This window comes from Gallinula chloropus (genome assembly GCF_964237585.1).
Source record: "Gallinula chloropus genome assembly, chromosome: 13".
Lineage (NCBI taxonomy): Eukaryota > Metazoa > Chordata > Aves > Gruiformes > Rallidae > Gallinula > Gallinula chloropus.
Window position 1 is genome coordinate 12,051,946 of NC_140098.1, and position 19,729 is coordinate 12,071,674.

Here is a 19,729-nt window from a genome sequence, read left to right on the forward strand (position 1 = left end):
ACTCCCTTCCCAAATACTGTTGGGTATTGGAAGGGAAACATAGGTGCTTCAAGTTTACTTTCTTATTTAGGTAGCCTGTGTCAGTATGTGTTATACATAGCCTTGAAGGATACCAAAGAAAGTGTTTGTATTCAAATTTCTAATTTGATTGGCTTGCTCACACTGAGGCACATTCTGCAAGGGTGGTTGGTTGTGCTCATGTAAATTATCTTAAGTGTATCCTTATGTCTTTGGAATGTTGTGAAAAATCCTGCTTAGTAGGTATGTAGTAAATATTTATGAAACTCTGTAATATTGGGAAGCTCTTAAAGCCTGTTCCATTTTTATGAAATGTTTTTACTTAGATGCCAGTCAGCCTGGAGAATAATGCTGCTGTATTGAAAAGTTGAGTAGCAAATACTATTTGGAAGTGATATGTATACTTGTTTAACAGAAAGTAATGTTCTCTTACAATGTATATAGCTGTTCTGTCAGGTTCACAGTTGTACCACTTCCAGAAAGTGGAAAAGAAAAATAGAGGCATTCATTTTTTTCTTTCCTTAAACCCTGAAGTATTTGATGGGAACATGGTACATTTGCACTGGTAGATAGCCAGGCAGTATTCACTAATGTGCAAAAATCCTTGTTTCTTTTACTGTGTCTTCCCTCCATGGAATTTTTAGAGACTTACACATTGATTTAAATACTACTCTATAAACCAATGTCTTCAGACTGCTGTATTGTAAATTTAGAGCCCTGAGAAGTGATAGGATATCAAGCAGGTTTTTTTGTTCCAGTGTGATGACCAGACAGGCTGTGATAGTTCAGCAGTCTCTTTAGTGATGGATACTTAATGACAACTCAAGAGTGTTTAACCTTCAGTTATCCAGCAGCTACTGCTGGAAATTAGGATTGCCTACCATGTTGCTTACTGTCTTGGAAAAAATAAATATAGTGGTGAGTGGCCAAATACTTTGAAAAGTTGTTTCCCATGTCTGAATCCTCTTGGAAGTCTGGGGAGTAGAGAGGAGCAGAATTATGTTCCATTGGGACTTTTCTTTTGGTCTTAATTTTAAGAATAATAAATATTTCAGCATGAGTGCACTACGGGCAAACATCTGCTAAGTCATTACCATCTTATTTTGATAAATAGAAATAACACCAGGTATGCTACCTCTGCAAAACTTTAAAGTGAAAAATATTTGCAAATTGCTGACTTTGAAGATAAGGACCCACTTAAGTGAGACAAGCAAGAGAACTTTGAACTGTTTAAGTTTTTAATAAGCTAGGCTATTGCTGTAATGTTTACATACCATTAATGAATCCAGAAAGATTCAGGCAGTGTTTGATTATGAGATCTTTGTGCTGCACACATGATTCAGCTCTCTACTTTGTTCTGAAATTATATAGATTTTACTTGGTAGTAAGTATAACATATCGATACTCTTGAAAGCATAGTTACTGTGGGTCTCCTAGTAGTTGAACAGGGTATTTTGAATGTAAAAAGTGCTTTAAATGTGTATTGATAAGCCACTGTAGCCCCAAAATTTTTAACTCCAGAATTACTTCACCAGTGAAAACATTGCTTTGTTCCAGATAGCAAAGGGTAACCTCAGCAGTATTTTGGCTTTGTGAGTGCTCTGGAAAAGGACTGTAGCAATGGATCATAGTTACAGTTTGAGATTCTCAGGGACTTGCTGTGTTGCAACATTGACTTGTCCCAGGATACGCTGTTGGCTAAGCTCTGCAAAAATTTGGGATGAGGAAAAGATGTGGCATATCCATTGTATGACCAGTTATTTTATTTTTCCCACAGTGACAGATTTTGATGTGTCGGAGGAGCTGTAAGTGGAAACTTTTGTGTGTGACAACCAAGAAGTAAAAAAAGAATGATTCTAGGAGATCTGTGAATCTCAACCAGTGAAGGAAATAAGAATTTTCCCAGGCATCTTGCGTTCTTAGTGGGTATCTTCAAAAGGTTCTTAATAGAATCAGTGTGTACAAAGAGGCAGGAACACGTTGGTACAAATGGCTAAAATGAGTTCTTGCACCGGGTCCACCTATGTTTGTAAACTTTCTCATCATGGAGACCAGGAGAGCAGTAGACTAAAAGGTGCTCCAGCTGAGGTATGGTACCAGTGGTAACAGCTGTCTGCAGAGAGCCCCAGGTCTCTGTCCAATGAACTGCCCACGAAGTAAGCTACAAGTGGAAGGTAACTTTTTATACCGGGTTATTTTTAGTGCTTTTCACAGGGCTTTCTTTATTCTTCCTCCTGTCCCACGTGTACTGTGTGGGGCCACAGTCAAATGTGAATAAACAATCTTGTTTCTGGGGTTTGTTTCTTCCTGGGTGAGAGGCATAGGCAGCACACGAGCTGGGTGCTAACTTTGATGGGTCTGAATGCTGAAGGCCATACAGATGCATTTAGCTGTCCTGCGCTGAACACTAGTGTTTCATCATCAATTTGTGCAGCCTGAATCAGATAGTGATAGTGATTGTTGAGGAAGAAGGTATCTGTTAAGTTAATAAAGTTGTCACTGAAGCAGTAATTTTAATGCAGTGATTTCTGAGGATGCTACTCAAGGGTTCCTTCTTTACTTCTGAGTTTCCTTTAATAGCTTCTGTTCTCTGAAGCCTTTAGTCTTGATTTGATAGGAGTATGAGCTTTTGGAGACATTAATCAGGTTATATAACTCTCTTGGTATTAGTGGAAGAACGTTTCTAGGTTTACAGGTTGGTGCTGTTTCAACAATGTGCTACGGCTTGATTTAACAGAAATATTAGAATGATTGTCACTCATTAGTTATCTTCCCTGATATAGGATTTAGTAGTAAGTTTCTGCATTGTTAATAAGGTTTTTACTCATTTAAGGAAAAAACTGAGCAAAACTTCTGTAAGAGACTAAGTCACAAGCTATTGCAACAGTAATTCTGGTGGTGAACTGGGTAGAATTTTGAAATGTGAAAGCCTACATGTATGTTCTTCCCTCATCCAGTCTGTGATGTGAAGGATTTTAAATAACTATGGTTCTTATTTTTTTTAATCTTTTGATCTAAAATGACTTGAAAAAAGCCCACAGTCAGGTCTGGATTCTGGGTTCTGGGTGCAAAGTTAGCTGATTTAATAGCAAGTGGAAATGCTATCATGCTGTATATAAGCTGGAGACAAAGATAGTTTTGTAAGACCAAATTTTTGTTATTTTTGAAGCAGCTGTGCTTCTTATTCTTAAACATGTTCCAGGTATTTTAACAGTAATGCAGCACTAAATTTTGTACTTACGTGAATTTTGAACTATCAGAGATCGTTGGAGTTCAGTGCACAATTGAAAACTGATAAAGTGTGGGGAGTTTAGAAGTCTAGCAGTTTTACTGCTGATCTTCTCCTAATAGTGTAAGCTGAACAATGTTTCCTTGAGAACAAAGCCTTAAGTGCAGTAAAGCCAGTGATTTCAAACTTGCTTTCTCATACACAGCAACTGATACAAATGCATGTTGATTCATATTGAAAAGTGTTAAAAATATCTGTAAACCTGTTACCTGTCACCCCCCCAAAGACTGACATGATTCTTTTAATTTGATATTTCTGCGTAATATTAAAAACAAACAAACAAACAAAAAAACCCAATAACAGTTTGTAGGTTGTATTCTGGATTTTTATGAATTTTTGTAAAATTTTTTTTAAAAAAAATTATTTAGTGTCCAATTTCCTGGGTTCATGTGACTTTGAGAAGGTGACAGTGCTGGCTAGGAAGTTCCTGCTCTGCCTCCCTCCCAGTAGTTCTGTTTGAAGAGGCTTGATAGACAACTGGGGCTCTGGTAAATTGTTAGAAGTAAAAAGTTTTGCCTTTCAAAATAAGATAGTTAGGGCTCTGATCCAGTTTTGAGCATTTGCTTCAAAAAAACCAAAATAAAATTTATGTGTAAGCATTAAACTGCTATCCTCACAGGGCAGAAAGGCACACACATGGCTGTGTGCCCTGCAACCTTTTAGATTCCACTGCTGCTGAGCGGTGACGGTGATGGAGGCAGCAAGAAAAATATCAAGAGAAACAGTAGTTTGGGCATCCAACATCAAACTCCAAAGAGAAGCAGCTGCTACATCTAGAAAGCATCGGTTTGATGCAGCACAGCCTCAAAGGCTATGTAATTTATTTGGAAAACTTGTGTTTTGAAAGCTTTCCAATTTTTTGATGTTTTAGGCGCATGTGTTATGTGCTTCCTTGCTCCCTCATGCTGATATTTTCTATTTGTTTTCAAAGAATGTCAAAATCTTGAGACTTAGTTATTTTCCTGTCTCCATGTTTGTACTAGTATTTCAAATATTGTTTCAGGAGAAAATGGAGACTGATACGGCCTGTGCCACGTTTTTTAGTTAGATGCAGAAGGAGTAAACCTCTCTGAGAGGCTGTATGGACAGTGTCACAAGCACTGTATGGAGAGTGGTCACAAGCAAGAAATGATTTTTCTCAACTGAGTTTAGTAGTAAAACCTCCCAGTAATTGGTGTATGGTCTGTGGTGGTCATGTTATACCAGACTCTCTTAGGGACCATATCTATTTGTGGTGTAATGGTGCATACCAACTATTTTGGCAGAATATTTGGTTATGGGGTGGGGGGGGGAGGTTTCCAGAAATCCTGAAGAAAAATTTCTCGCATGCTACATTTCTTTTTAAGCTCTGTTTAGTATCTTCTAATCCTCACGTTTTCTTTCCTTTTTCAGACTGAAGACTTGAGTCCTCTTCTCCTTCAGTAGCTATAAAAGTGAATGGCAAGGTCTAGTTGATAGCCATTAGTAGCGTTTAGGCAGTACGTCTTGGCCTGTGGTAAGTATCTGGAAGGATTGGGCTTACACTGCATTCCTGTCAGTTTGCTCTTTTTTTTTTTTTTTTTCTTTTTTTTGCTGACATCACCAGTCCTCTCCTACTCAGTAAATACTGTTGCTGTGGAAGGACCAGTCGTCAAACCTCCTTACTGGGGAAAAGAGTCTTTGCTGTATGCTGAAAGCTTGTGGAGATGATTTATTGCTCACACTTCTTCCTTTCAGTAAGAAGAAAGGGAAATACTCTTGTTACTCCCATTGCACTCGGAAAGGTGCTTCAGGAGATAAGGCATATCTTACTGCATTAGCTTTCTCCTGAAGTGCACAGGTACTCCATGAAGCAGCAGGTCAAGAGGCTTACATTATAGGTTGTTCTGTAGAAGGCGGCCAGCAAGTGGTGCCGTTTCTTCTCCCTCTTTCTGTGCTTAGTGACAGTGATTTGTGTGGTAAAAGGTAGATGCATGGTGCTGCAGGCTGAGCCCAAGTCCATCCAGATACTTGCTAAAGACAGAGATTTATTTTTTCTTTCTTTTTCTTTTTTCTTTTTTCTTTTCTTGGTTTGTTTTTATTTTGGTTTTTGGTTCAGTACAAGTATTACCTTCTTTCTTAACTGTGTGGATATGTTTTATAGGTCTTGAGTAAATTTTCCAGAAGGTATAATTTACCTTTCCTGGACCTATAGCTGTTTGTGTTTATGGAAATTTGCATGGCTTTGAATTGGTGGTGGGGGTTTTCCTGACTTCCTGTAAAGCAGAACAAAATGGAATTGAGACTTCTTAGATGGCAGTACAAACCAGTGTTTGTCCATCTCTGTAAAACCTAAGTTGCTTTCCCTGGTGGTCAGAGTAAGGTAGTACTAAACTATTTTGATAGAAGCTTGTTTTATTGTAAGTGTTCTTGTTTTGTACCCAGTGCTATCAAATGTTCACTTTAAAATGTTCATAAATTAATTTGCTCTACCAGGTAATTGCAGACTCAGATCTGACTGTTCATCTTATTAGAACCTTAAGTCCATAAGTCTGTGCAGGTAAAAGGGTAGGTATGAAAACATTGGTGATACACGTGCCTTACTTCCCTTTGAGGTTCTTCCACATTACTTCTATTACAGCATTTTGTTCTCCTCCTTCCCTGGAGTCACTTTGCTATTGTGTATAACGGTGTATATCATGTGTGGATAAGTATGTACTCTAGGTGTCTTTGTTAACTGTTGCAGTAAGTCTTTATGCTTATATAGGACTAGTAGCTTTAAATTTTCGTGTCATCATATAATGTTCACTTTAATAATATTTAATGAAGTGCAGTACTACCAATCCTAGAAAAACAAACCCAACAAACTGGAAGATAATAATGCAGAGAGTTAAAACGTAATGACTTGCAGATTGAATTTAGACTTTTCCCTCTAAATATTTGGACTTAATTGTGGATGTTTTTGAGGATTAAAAATGAATATAGACGCATTCTGGAATAGCACTGGTAATGTGGGGCAGGTGAATCATACAGTACCCATCTTAATCTAGTATTGGGCATTGGAAGGAAGAAATTCCTCTCTCAAAGTGCAAAAGAAACACTTCATTGAAGGTTTTAATGCACAGCAACATTTTTGGTCTTCGAAGTAATAGTTTCAGGCTAATTCTTACTTATTCATTATTTGTTAGGAAAGTGACATCATTGACTGCATTTAACAGTGAAGTTATTCTGTACTGTGGCCAAATGGCATAATTCATTTAACCATAGTGTGCTCGTCTCGATTGCAGCACATCTTCATTGCCACCTCTTGACTGGCCATTACCGAGTCACTACGGGCAGTGTGAACTGAAAATAGAAGTCCAGCCCAAAACTCACCACAGAGCTCACTATGAAACAGAAGGAAGCCGAGGAGCAGTAAAAGCATCTACTGGAGGACATCCTGTAGTGAAGGTAGGAGGTCTGCTTTCTTGAATAGGAGGTAGTTTTTAACTCCGGTTGCTGGTATTTACAATGCTGTGAGTTGTTACCTTGTGTGAAGCTTACAGTCCTCAATACCGAAGTTCATTTTAGATGTTGTAAAAATATCGGGTTGATACAGTTCCAGTGCATGTCACAGTGTTATGTGGTATGCAGTTTATGCCTGTGAATGGACCCACAATGCAACACAACAGTGTAGCTTCACGTATTCAACATGAACTTCAAGGAGGAAGGTGTTTCATGGGGTCGGGTAAGTAAAGTCATGGTAATAGATTAGTTGGAGTTACAATGAAATACAATATAGCATGATTTGAATCAGAAATCATCTTTCTTTTGGTGTTGAGACAGCTTCTCAACACTTAAAAATGCCTCTGGTTTGTGTTTTTGTTAGGTTTTTTCTGTGAAATGGTACCCATACGTTCTGTTAACATTCACATAAATGTTTAGTCACTTATGTCTCCTAATATCTGTGGTGCCAACTGGCTCACACAGCTTGAGAGGGAACCCTCACTCATTCACTGGACATAGAGAAGATTGTGCTGTAGAGCTGTGGGACTTGTGAAGGTGCCTTGACTGATCAGTTCGCCAGATCCTAGGGTGAAAGTAGTGTGTCTTTACTTATTCACCTCAGTCTTGCTTAATTGTATTTATCTTAATCCCAAACCAGGTTAAGATAAAACTTAACTGTTCATCTGTAAGCCAAGTCAGACAACTATTATAAAATCTTTTTAAGGAAAGATGGGGGGGGGAAAAGGCTGATTACATTAAGGTTACAGGTTACTTTTCCCCCAAATCCAGGATGTTTCCTGTTCTTTTCCAGCTTAATGGCTGTCAGCGTTTAAGTCCTTAGTCCTTTACTTGTAGCGGTCTATACATTAAAAACTTATCTGATATTCTTATTGTATTCCAGTAGTTGGAAGTAACTTGTTGTAATTTGAGATTAGAGACAAACTGCTAATAGGATTGACATAACGACTGTCCAGTCTTTCTCTCATATTCTTGTATAAACATGCTCCTGCTTTTTCTCCTTAAAATTTATTCCTCCTCTCTGGCAAGTAGATTCTGTGATGCTCTATAATTACATCAGTTTGGATACAGCTCTAATGTTCTACCTACATCACTAAAGAGGTAGTGGCAGAATTTAAATGTCCTGGACTGTCTGCTCCGTTTTCTCTAAGAAATCTCCTCCCTCCAAACTCTTCATCTGATTAATTTCTTCTCTCAGCCTGACTCCTAATCATATTATTTGTGCTGTTTATCAAATTCTGTTTTCTTCTCTGATAGCTTACCTCAAACTTCTTAATTCCTCCTATTTTCCTCTTAATACTTTATACATTTCCTTTTTCTCCCTCCAAAAAAAAAGGGTTGGTTACCTGGACCCCTTATCCTTCCGCTTCCATTCTTAATCTGAGCTCTTCATCCTATTTTCGTGTTCACTACAATGCTGTGAAAAGTCAATGTTTTCCTTCTTATCACAATTCCATGGCCTAACGAGCTCCAACTTTCTCGTGTTGTCAGACCTACTAGATTTCTTAAGCATTTGATCCTAGTGTGCTATTAAGGAAGTCTGTGCTGCAAACTAGAGAAAAATGAGGATGCTTGGATGAGGCTGGAATCTGAAAGTTGGCTGAACACCCTTCTCCATGTGGAACATTGTTTTGCTGTAATCAGTGGAGAACAAGTAGATGCAACTTTCACATGCCAAGGTGGTGGCAATGGAATTGAACACACCATTAGTGAGGGCAGAAACTTGAGAGATTTTAGCTGACATGATAAGTCTCTGCTGACCTTTTGTGAGGCGCATTCGGTTATTTTATTTTCCTTACCCATGGCTGCTGCTGTCTTGCATTGGTATTTGCATTGAGAATGTGTTTTACTGATGTGTGTAAGATTTGACCAGTAGCTTTCTTTAGCTTACAGAACTTGCTGCTGCCAAGCTACAGCACTAGGTGCAAGTAAGAAAAAACAGATTTGTGATTGGTGACATACACAATGATTTTACAAGCCTCATTTGCATTAGAATTGGGAAATACCTTGCTATGACAAGAATGTTGTTTTAAAAATGAGGATAGTACTTTTATGTGTCTGACAGTCTCAGGCTTAAAAATATGGGTGTTCTGTGCCTGTTTAAAATGAATACAAATCAGTATTCTGTTTTGTGATTTGGTCTCTTGCAGCTGTATTGGAAATTAATGGTTGTGCTTGATAGGGGAGAGGAAGTTGTTATGAAACAAAACGTCAATTTGTATGAACTTTTTTTACTCCCTGATAGGAAAAACAGTATACTAAGGCCATGTTCCCTGGAAAATAAATAATAAATAGCCATGAGCATATGAAAATTACTTTCTTTAAATACAACAGCTAAATCTGTCCCAGCACTTCCAGAAGATTATTACACAAACCCAGTTCATGATATGTATTACAATTTGAATTAAATTTCTTCTTTTTGGTGGTCTAATTTGTATGCCAGTTGCTTCTCTATGTGTCATCATTGCAGTAAAGTACTCGGCACTTTCTTCTGTGGAATAGCCATACATTGACTCACGTCAGGGATCAGAAAGGATGTAGGTGAACGGAACAGAGTATTTCAGTTGGAAAGGACCTGCAGTGATCATGAAATCTAACTGCCCCTTCTTTGGGTGCTTAAAGACCTGTGTGGTTTTGCTTGCTACACAATTTCTTTTGCTTTTGAATATTATTTTATAGAAAGCTAGAAAATTTAATTTCCAGACTCTGAAACCTCTGTAGTTCTGCCTATGCAGCTGATGTATTATTTAAGATAAAGATTTTAAGATAGTGCATAGCTTCAAGCCATTAATCTGTTAGTGCATGTCATTAATCTATTGCTAATACTGTACCATACCTGTTGCTAGGAGACTAATCTTCTGACAAATTTGGCATCATCTGTTGTAAGTTTAATCAGCTTATTTCCAAATGTGAGGAAATGAAATGAGTGGAGCATCATGCTTTGCTTTAAGTCCATTGACTTTAAGGAAGCAAGTTCTGTAATGAAATTCTCTTGTTTCAAGCTTTTTTTGGATAAAATGTTCTAAATAACAGATACCTGTTGTTTTTATCTCTGCATTATTGGGAGAATGTTCCAGCTAATCAGTGCCATGTGGAAAAATTTGTTTTACCTTGCTAGGAGGTCTAAGATAAAGCCGACACTTTTCACAGGGAAGGAATAAATAACTTGGCAGAATGGTTAGTGAGCAGAAAGAGGGCAGGTGGAACTTCATGTCATCTAGTTCTGTAGAAATATGGTATTGCATTGTCAGGAGACATAGAAAGCCTCTGAGCACTGTCCAGCTTTACCCTTTCCAAGTCATTATGTTAGAGTACTCACTGTACCCATCTACAAAGCCTTTTAAGCAAATAGCTGCCACATTTCACCCGACTCTAAATGAATGATCATCATTGCTTGAATTTCCCACCCTTCCCACAGGTCAAATTGTACTTAATGAAATCAAGTTTACACTTGCAATTTGCTAGAATGAGATTTTACTGTTATCTAAAATGATTGATGTTCTTCATGAGACTTCACTTGGAGAATGCTGATGATCAGAAATGTTTTAGGTATTTCAGAGCAGGTAGATCTTTACCCTGTGACTATCAGGAATAGTTTGTTTGGCTTGTTTTGTTGTTTGTCTCTCTCATTTTTATATTTTAGCTTTCTGACTTAAAATTACTTTTTTCTTTTTCAAACCAGCTTGTTTGGTATGCTGTTTTCCTGTGGCTTTGAACTAAAGGAGGGTATACTTAAATTAGATATAAGAAATAAATTATTTATTGTGAGGGCACAGGCTGTTCAGAGAAGCTGTGAACACCCCCTCCCTGGCAGTGTTCAAGACCAGGTTGGATGGGGCTTTGGCAGCCTGGACTAGTGGAGGGAGTCCCTGCCCATGGCAGGGGTGTGGAACTGGATGGATGGGCTTTATGGTCCATTCCAACTCTAGCCAGTCTGGAATTCTTTCTCGACTTCTACAATTTTTTTGAGCTTTCTTACATATTTTAAATGCAATTATAACTTTTGGTAATGAATTCCATAAGCTGTGTTGCACACAACAAGGAGTATTTACTTGTTATCTTTTGTCCTGTTACTGTTGAAGAATGCATGTTATATTCTTCATAATCATAGAGCATGATGTGCTGAGGGACCTTTGAGCTAATGGCTACTGTCAGCATCACTCTGCATGCAAGATGAAGTGCCTGTCCTGTGGTCATGTACCACAGGAGGACTCGGTTCTGATGTGAACTGTGGTAAGTGTCACTTACTCTGCAATTGGTCGTGTTTCTGCAGCAGACACTGCGGAACCCACTGGATCGCATCCCATGGATGCAAGAGAACTTTGGGGCGGTGGCAGCTAGTCAGAATTTGCTTGTACCCTACATGTCTTTTTGCTGTTCTGTGAAGGGTGTAAGGATAGAACCATTCATCAGTTCCTCTGCTATAACCAGAAATCTTACTGTAGTTGAACAAGCAGTAACAGTGTGGGAGAAGCATCGTGTAATGCGTACGGATAGCTCAGCAGTATTACAGCTGAAGGAAGGTGTAACATCACACACTAGGTGTTGTGGAAGCCAGTGAAACAGGAAGTCAGTGTCAGCTCTGTTTGATGTAATTGCAGAGCTTGAAATCATGACTGAAGAGCTTCAGTGGATAGAAAAGTAAACTAATTGAGCTGAAGTAAACTAATTTTTAACTACTTTGAAAATTCTGAAACAACAAGATATTCTCAAAAAGCCTGTTGAGCTCTGCCTAAGTTCTGAGGGAAGAAATGAAAACCTACAAGAAAGGATCTGACCAAGCAATAACAGAGATCATCTGATAAAAATAAATTAAAGAAGGATTGTCTGAATGAATGTACATTTCCTGGCCTGAATTTCTGTGGCTGTCACCTTTTCCCAGGTGTTCTGTATGGCCGCTTCATGTAACTCCTTGAATAACAGATGTAATAGCTGAGTTTTCTCTGTTGTCTACACCAGATAAACAGCACATGTTTTCCTGTTTTTAGCCCTTCCCACTATTCCTACCCTTCACTTTTCAATTCTTATTTTTGGTCTTTAATTTCTCCCTGTTTTGGTATATCATCAGAAGGCAGGCTGTATCCCAGCTCTAATTGCCTACTGTTTGGTGACTACAACCTGCAGATAAATTTAGAAGGCACAAGGTAAGTCTCAGCCTGTGTGAACCATGTAGTGGGCTGTACTGGGGATAACCATCGACCTGCGGGTGAGATTCTGAACATACATATCTTTTCAAGGACAAGCTGATTACTATGTAGGCATCTTCTGCTCCAGAATCCCCAAAATAGATAGTAAACACTGTATTGATGCATCTACTGTACGTTGGATGCTCAATCTAGAAAATGCAGCAATTAATGTGAAAAACATCAACAATAACACACTGGGTGACACAGTTGTCTGTTCTTTGTACCTTATGTTTACTAAAATGCAGAAAAGTATTACATTTTTTTTCCAACGTAAACCAAACATATGGATTTTTTTTTCTGTAGGTTATGTGGGAATAACCTATTTCTATCCTGGAAAAGCTTGTCCAAAATCTGTCCATAGCATAATTTGGCATTGGGAGTTAGTATTTCAGGAATAGCTCTTCAAGAGTGTAGAGCAAACTACAGATGGGTAGTGTGTTGTGTTGGCAAGTTGGGTTTGACTGTGTGAAGTTGTAGTGTTAGTCTAATGCTAATTTAACTATGAATTGGTCTCCTTTTTTGGGCAACGCAGAATGGGACGGGTCTCTGAGCTAAAATACTCTTCAAAATATGCCTGAAACTGGTATGTAAAATACTCTCAATCCCGTCTGTAAGCAGTTAGCATGTGAAAGAGTGTAAAATTCAGAAATAGAAATCTAAGTCTTTAAAACTTGAAAGATGCTGTATATGATGTGTAAAAATACTACATCATGACCAATAATGCACTGATATTTGCAATTACATATTTGCTTTCAACCTTTGCAGGGCCTGTTTGCAGCTGTGATGGCTGTTAAAATGTTTATTAAAGTTGTTCTCTTATGTCTCAGCATTTTTCAGAACTGCAAAAGTCTGTACAATTTCAGAGTCTCCAAGTCAGTCTACGGTGTGATAAGTTTGTTTAGCAGAAGAGGAAGGAGCATGCTGTGCATGGTTTTCCTTCTCAGTTGATGGAAAAGTACATCAAATAAAATGATAGAAAGTGGTACTGCAGTTCAGGAAAAGGAGGTAGATGTTGGCTTTGTTTAACTCTTGTTTAACATTCATCTTCACACCTTTGGATCTTGGTGTGGGAATTGCATCTAAGAGGTTAAAAACACAGGTGTCTGCTTATCTCGTGCAAATATTGCGGAGGGAGATCTGCAATGTTGGTGTGAGAAGCAGCCAAAGGAGGGAGGCTTATGGTGTCAGGATTGCCCTGTTTTGGCTAGAGTGTGTGGAATAAACAAATAGATGGTTTCTACACAGAATTTTGAAGGCCATTGTGCCTGGAGTGAGACCTTTTGCTTTAACTGCAAAATTAATATTCAAGTTGACACCCCCTAAATATGCTAATGAGCAAAGAGAAGTACATTCTAAACATATGTGACTGTAGTACTTGACTCTCCACCCAAATCATGGTAAAAGTCATTCCTGGGAGGGAACAGCTAAGATTGGGTTACAAAGGGTTTTGAGGAAGTTACCCTGGGGCGGGGGGAGAGAAGAAATTGAAGCCCCCGAGGAGGTGGTCAATGGGGCTGTGCTCCTTCCCCTCCACCCTGGACAGGGACACCTTCTTGGTAAGCACTGCCATTTCACCTGCTTGCTGAGAATAGCCAGGGCAGCGGTTCGTTAGCATTTTAATTATAATCAGCCCTGTGTTAGCACTGTTGCAGTACGTGCACTTACCATCAGTCCCAAACTCTTGGTATCTGTTGCTTTGACAAACATTCTGTTAGTTTTACCTTTGCGGGTGGTCGCAGTGAAAGTCCTCTGGGGCTCTGACAGGCAAACGTTGACTCTGCTATGTGGTTATACGTACAATCCTTTAGACATAAACTGTTGACTAAGTCTGGGACTAAGACTGGAACTAGCTGCATCTAAGCTCCTCTCTAAGGAGAAGGAGGCCCTTTCTGAACCTGGTGACTCAACGGGAGGGCCTCTCTCAGCCACACATCAGACCCAACACCCTTTACGTGACGCTTTGTCATCATCTGCTTTTATTCACAAGTCAGTGTTAATAGATGTGTGCTGTTCAACTGACAGAGGAGCCTTCAGCTTTTAAACCAGCAGTAGCTGTTTTGTAGCACAGCACCTGAAAGTTGAAATTCTTGTGGGGAAATAGAGGAAGAACAAAGTTTGGTTCTTCAAAGCCACGCACTGGAACCTCTTGATGTTGCTCTCCAAAAGACTCCAAGCTTCTGGGTCAGATCTCTGCTGTCTGAGGGAAAAGTTTTTAAAGGCAGGTCTGGGGGTGTTTTGTTAAATGAGGTTTTAAAAAAAAAAATTACTTTAGTGAGGTGTAACAGGTTTTGTTTGCTAAACAACTGTTCAGAAGCAGACTAAATTTAATCAGTGAATGTCCTTTTCCTTTCAGATTGTTTAGGTTTCACAGTGAATTATGACATATCTTTATTCAATCTTCCAAGGTATAAGTAAAGATACCTATTTTGAGTGAATAGCTTTGTTTCCTTTCCCCTCTTACCCTCCTTACCTTGTAACTGTGGGGTGCTCTAAGGAATACAGCAGTTGCTGAGATGCATCCAGCTGCCATGAGGCTATCAAAGAGGAAATAACTAGTTACAACGTGCTTTTCAGTCAGGGTGTTGAAAGGCCTAGGAAATCTCCATCTACGAAGTGCTTATAGTTCTTTACACAGCTGTGTGTTTCCTTCCCTGTCTTCATGCTTCCAGTGCGGATTTTTAAAGGGGTGCTGTTGCACTTGGTAAAGCTAGAGTTGTTAGTTGAGTCTTTCGTTCACTGAAATGACCACAAACTGTTCCCCAAACATAGTCTTGTATTTTAAGACTGCCCTGTTTTTAGGGAGGCCTATTTGTATGTAAAAGCTTTGTTTCTAATCAGCCTACATTACCAATCCAGTAATGCCATAAGCAGTGAATTAATTGTGCAGAGGGGAAGGAGCACTGAAGTGGTGATAGAATCAACTTCAATTAGCGAGCAAAGGAAAGGTACATAGAAGCTCAAACATGAATATTAAACCCCAGTGAAGATTTGGTTAAACATGGCAGTTTCCTAATAAACGCTGGAAATTTTTGCTGGAAAATTGCTTTTAAAATGCAATCACAAGTGTTTTGGCACTGTCTGAAAGTCATTAGTATCGTATTGCTTGGTTGCTGAGCATAGCACTTAATAAATTTACTTTTCTAACTTCTCCTCAAGTTTTAGTTCCTTTTTTTCTTTAGTTTTCAGTCAGAGAGAGTGGACATGTGATACCCTGACATCACTTCTGGATTCAGTGACAGAGTTAGGTGTTGGGTTTTTTTGTAAGTAAACAGAGGGGGGGTTGGTTCAGAAGAACAGACTTATTTCACAGTGTACTTACTAGTGTTGCCTGGTCAGCGCCTGTTTGCTGTGCAGTGTATGTCTTTCTGTTGGGTGTTTTTCTCAAGTCTTGTTACAGGTCTTAAGAAATCACATCTCGTGGATAAATAATGTTTATGTTTGAATGCAGATTGATAATACTTGGCCCACAACAATAGATGGAAAACATAGACAGAACCTTCTCAATTTACAAAAGGGAGGGGAAGTTTAACTTCTAAATATTGGTCTTCTTGAGTCAGTTGCGTGTTGCAAGCTTTCTTTTAGGTCAGAGTATGGAGCTGATGACATGTGAGCCAAATATGGCCCCATTATAATCTGCACATAATCTGGAGGAACACAAACTTCCTTTTTTCCAGGTTGATACCTCTTACTTAATGTGACTGAGTTGCTTTCCTCAGCAAGGAAAGGGTTCTCCCCACTACCATACAATTCAGTATTTAAATGCTGCCGTATTCAGTGATAAAATTGACCTATATACTGTGTAATGTTACGTATTTTTAAAAGGATTTTCCATATATGCACTAAGAATGTGTGAATGTTTTTGTGATTATAAAATACTTCTCAATGATCCAAAAATTTTCTCATTAACTTACTGTCTTTGTAGTTACTTGGTAAAAACTGTAAACTAAGTATTGACATGCGTGCATGAGTCTACTGTATGCAGCATAGTAATAGGGCTGGAACTGGAACTGTGTTGGCATGGAGCTCCTCTGGCTTATCCTGTAGTGACCTTCAGTCTTTAGCCTTCCAGCTTTAGTTTAACTTACGCATGCACTGACCTTTGCTATGGAAACGATATAGAAACACAAAAACAACTTGGCTGAGTTTCCTCCACAAAGCAGTGGGTGGTGTATCGGTATTCTATTACAGAGGAGGGTTTCTGGAGGTCAGCACTGACAGTGTGCAGTAACTTACCAGTTGTCTGCAGCACACAGTTGGCTGCTCCTGGGAAAGTGGTGTATCCTTGTATCCTTTTTTTTTTTTTTTTTTTTTTTTAGAAACTGGGGCTTTTTGCAGTGTGCAGCTGTAGGACTGCACATTAGCAGAGCAGGTGCTGGAAGGTATGCTTGAAAACAGACCAGTGGTGTGACCAGTTACTGTCTGTCTGCAAGCGACCTGTTAGTGAATCTTGAGTGGGCTGATATTTATTATAATACATCTTGATTGTGATGATTCTGCAGCACTTAGCAGATTTAAATACCTATAGTCTGTATAGAGACACCATAATCTTACTCATATATATTTGTACTATTCATGTATTCTTTACTAAGGTGAGCTACAGGTAGAGCTACCATGGCTTCTTTAGGTATTTAATCAAAGTGTAGTATCTGTTCTTTCAAGTTAATTGTGTGGGTAGCTTCACTGACAAAGAACTAGCAATGATTAGATGTTTGGGCTGTTCAACATACAGAATTATGCATAAAGCAGATGAGGTAATAAGAAAGTGTCAGCCTGCTGTCAATGGAACTATGAACAATCGACATTATTTTGAATGAGAAGAAAATTGTATTTTAAAAGAATGAATTTTAAATTCCAAAATCTGTCACTTTTCCAGATTTGGAGTTGATTCTGGTAAGCCTCCATTATTCACAAGGCAGGCATTGCATTAATAATGGCAACTCAGGCTCCAAATAGCACCATTTCTTTGGGGGCAGAGATTCCTAGGAGACAAGAGGTAATTTGGATTCCATGATAATTCAGTCTGTAACGGGGACCAAGTGTGGTGGGCAGAAGGTTCTGCATTTCTTACTATGTAAAGGCTTTGTGTAGGGAGAGACATATCCAGGACTTACTCTCACATAAATTACTCATATAATGGACTTCAGAAGATGCATACTCTTCAGCAAAACTGCTGTGTGCAGCTGCAGTTAATAAGGTAGGAGTACTTCCAGGGGAATTAAGCAAGTGCTCCAGCATTGTCCTCTGTTCTCAGGAATGATATATGACGTAGGCTGTCTCCAACAGTGTGGTGCTAGGCACAGAAGGTTGGTTTCACTCAAGGCTTTGAATGATTATGCAATATAAATTACATGGGATGTGCAGGCATCTTCTCCACAAGTGATTGGATTGTTTTCTACCTACCCTTGGCTCACTGGCCCCCACAGGCTCTTCTCTTCGGTTACAGATGCTCTGTAAACATTTGACTTTACTGTTACAGAATCCATGTTATGCCTGGAGCTGTCAGCTCGCTTACTAGACAAGAGCTGACAAAATGTTAATTCTCAAGCACAGATTTGCATTGTAAGTCTTTTATTCCCCACCCCTCCTCTTACTTAATTGCCATGCTTAGTTGCACACCTTGGCTGTATTTATGTCTTTATATTGGTTTTCTTTTATGCTGTTCTCTTTTTATTTTAAACCTTGAATAAACAGAATAAATCATCTGTAATGTAAAGTATAAATTTATGAAGTCTCTGCTGCCTACCCAAGGTATAGATTCTGTGATTCTACATTAGTGTGGCTTTTAAGTTTCTATGAAATTTTCAGGATTTTGTTGTGTTGGTATTAGAGGAGACAGTGAAATGAAATGCCCTATCTATATATTTCTGTATTACAACATGTATAGGTCTCTTTTAAATTACTGTAAGTGTTTTCTGTTTCTTTATAATCTTCTTCCTTGGGGCGTTTGGTTTCTTGTTTGTTTTCATTTGTGTTAATATATAAACCAGGAGGAAAGTAACTAGAAAGGTAGCACTACTGTGCAGGGTCTTGCTGTGGGGTATTTATTATTTCTCTGAAACTATAGTAACAGTTTCAAATTTCTACTTTGCTATAGGTAGTGTACTGCAGTGATGTGAGACAGTCAGCAAGCACAGGCTTGTATCAAGATGGCACCATACAGAAAATGTACCTGGTAGCTATTGCTATATAAATCATCTGGTGGGGTGGGCATTTTCTGTCAGTTCCCACCACAGGCTTTGCAGAAACCAGGCCTCACAAGTCTGCTGTAGTGTCTGAGTGAGCACAGGGGGGACCTGTGTTAACAATAATGTAAGCAAAAGCTTTGAGCAATTCAAGTACAGAATGGAGCCTCTTAGGCAAGACCATTGCAACTGCTTGTATGGGGTAAATTAACTCCACTAAATTAAACTCCTCTTCTGTGTTGGCTTCTGTAGAGAACAGTTTCTCTACTGACTGTGGACAGAACAGCTTAGCTTTACATGTATTCCCCCCTCCTCTCACTCTCATGTGACCAGTGTGTCTAGAACTAGTGGTCATGTCCCTAAAGGAAAGGCGAAATAGCTTGACCTGGAAATTAGCTTTGTCACACTGACCTCTTTTGGAAGTTATCCAACTTTTTTAATAGGTCTGGATTGTAATTTATATAATTCACAGTGTCAGAGTGAATGTGTTTAACCAACATCACATTTAGGCTGTATTCCACTGTGTTAAGACTTAACTTTAACTGAGAAAAATGGATGGTGCAGTTGCAGGGTTGAGAACTTGGGACAAGGTGGCTGCTGTAAACTCTAAACAAATACACTTCCTTAAATTATCTTTATCTCCGAAAGTAATTCAGACTCAGGAACTATGAAAATACAAATCTGGTATTTTAAAAAAAAATAATTTGTCAGGAAGTTGGAGTCTTGCACCAGTGTTTGTTGGGGTCTTTTTTTTCTGGGTTTATATCTGTTTGTACTGAGAGCTCCAGTGAGAACAAAGAGGATTTTACATATTTGACAGAACAAGAATCATACATATGAAATGCAAATAAATGAGATCATGTAAGAAATTAGCTGAAAATATGACAATGGCAGGGCATTGTACTTGATAGAAGGTGCTGCGACTTTCAAAGATTGCTTGATGCATTGTGGCAGATACTTTTCCTTCGTTACAGTGAGGGCCTGAAAGGGTAAGGCTTATTATACCTACACAGAGATGCAATTCCTTGGTTTATTGTTAGGTCAGTTTGTTCTGCTCTCCAGAACATGCATGAATTCTCAGTGGCAGCTGGAATCAGATGAGGATACAGATGGGAATTCGTTGAGTTGACAGACAGAAACCAGTCTGCTTTAGTGCAACTTCATTTGTAGCCTGTGTGCAATGTAGTACAAATGTAATTGTGTTTTATGGTAAAAGTTGACCCATTTCTCTGTGCTTTTCAAGGCACAACAGCTGGGAGATGTTGTACATGGCCCCAGAAATGAACAAAGAGATTTGAGGACAACAGAATTCAGAATTCTTTATCTACAAGCATGAAAAGCAATGTGATCTCCTTACTGCAGTAATCATCTAGGGATCCCCAGCCCAGAAAAGCCTTAGAGGCACTAATTCCGAACCCTTCGCGTTCTTTAATCTCCATGCATCAAAATAAGGGAGGGGGGCATTTTCCCTGAGACCGAACTCATGTAATGGATTGTAACATTGTCGATCTGTCAACCTTTTGTGTCAGCTGCTCCAGATATACAATGTTGGTCAGTAACAGTTATGCTGCAGCTTGTCTGCACTGTGTTTC

General features: G+C 38.9%; 1 protein-coding gene across 1 annotated transcript in view; it reads left to right on the top strand.

Moving 5' to 3' along the window:
* Nucleotides 1–19,729, top strand: part of NFATC3 (nuclear factor of activated T cells 3) — a 68,821-nt gene that overhangs the window by 21,963 nt on the left and 27,129 nt on the right. The window contains exon 3 of the mRNA XM_084270169.1: nucleotides 6,553–6,715. Within this exon, the coding sequence (XP_084126295.1) occupies nucleotides 6,553–6,715 (163 nt within the window). The remainder of the gene's footprint in view (nucleotides 1–6,552; nucleotides 6,716–19,729) is intronic.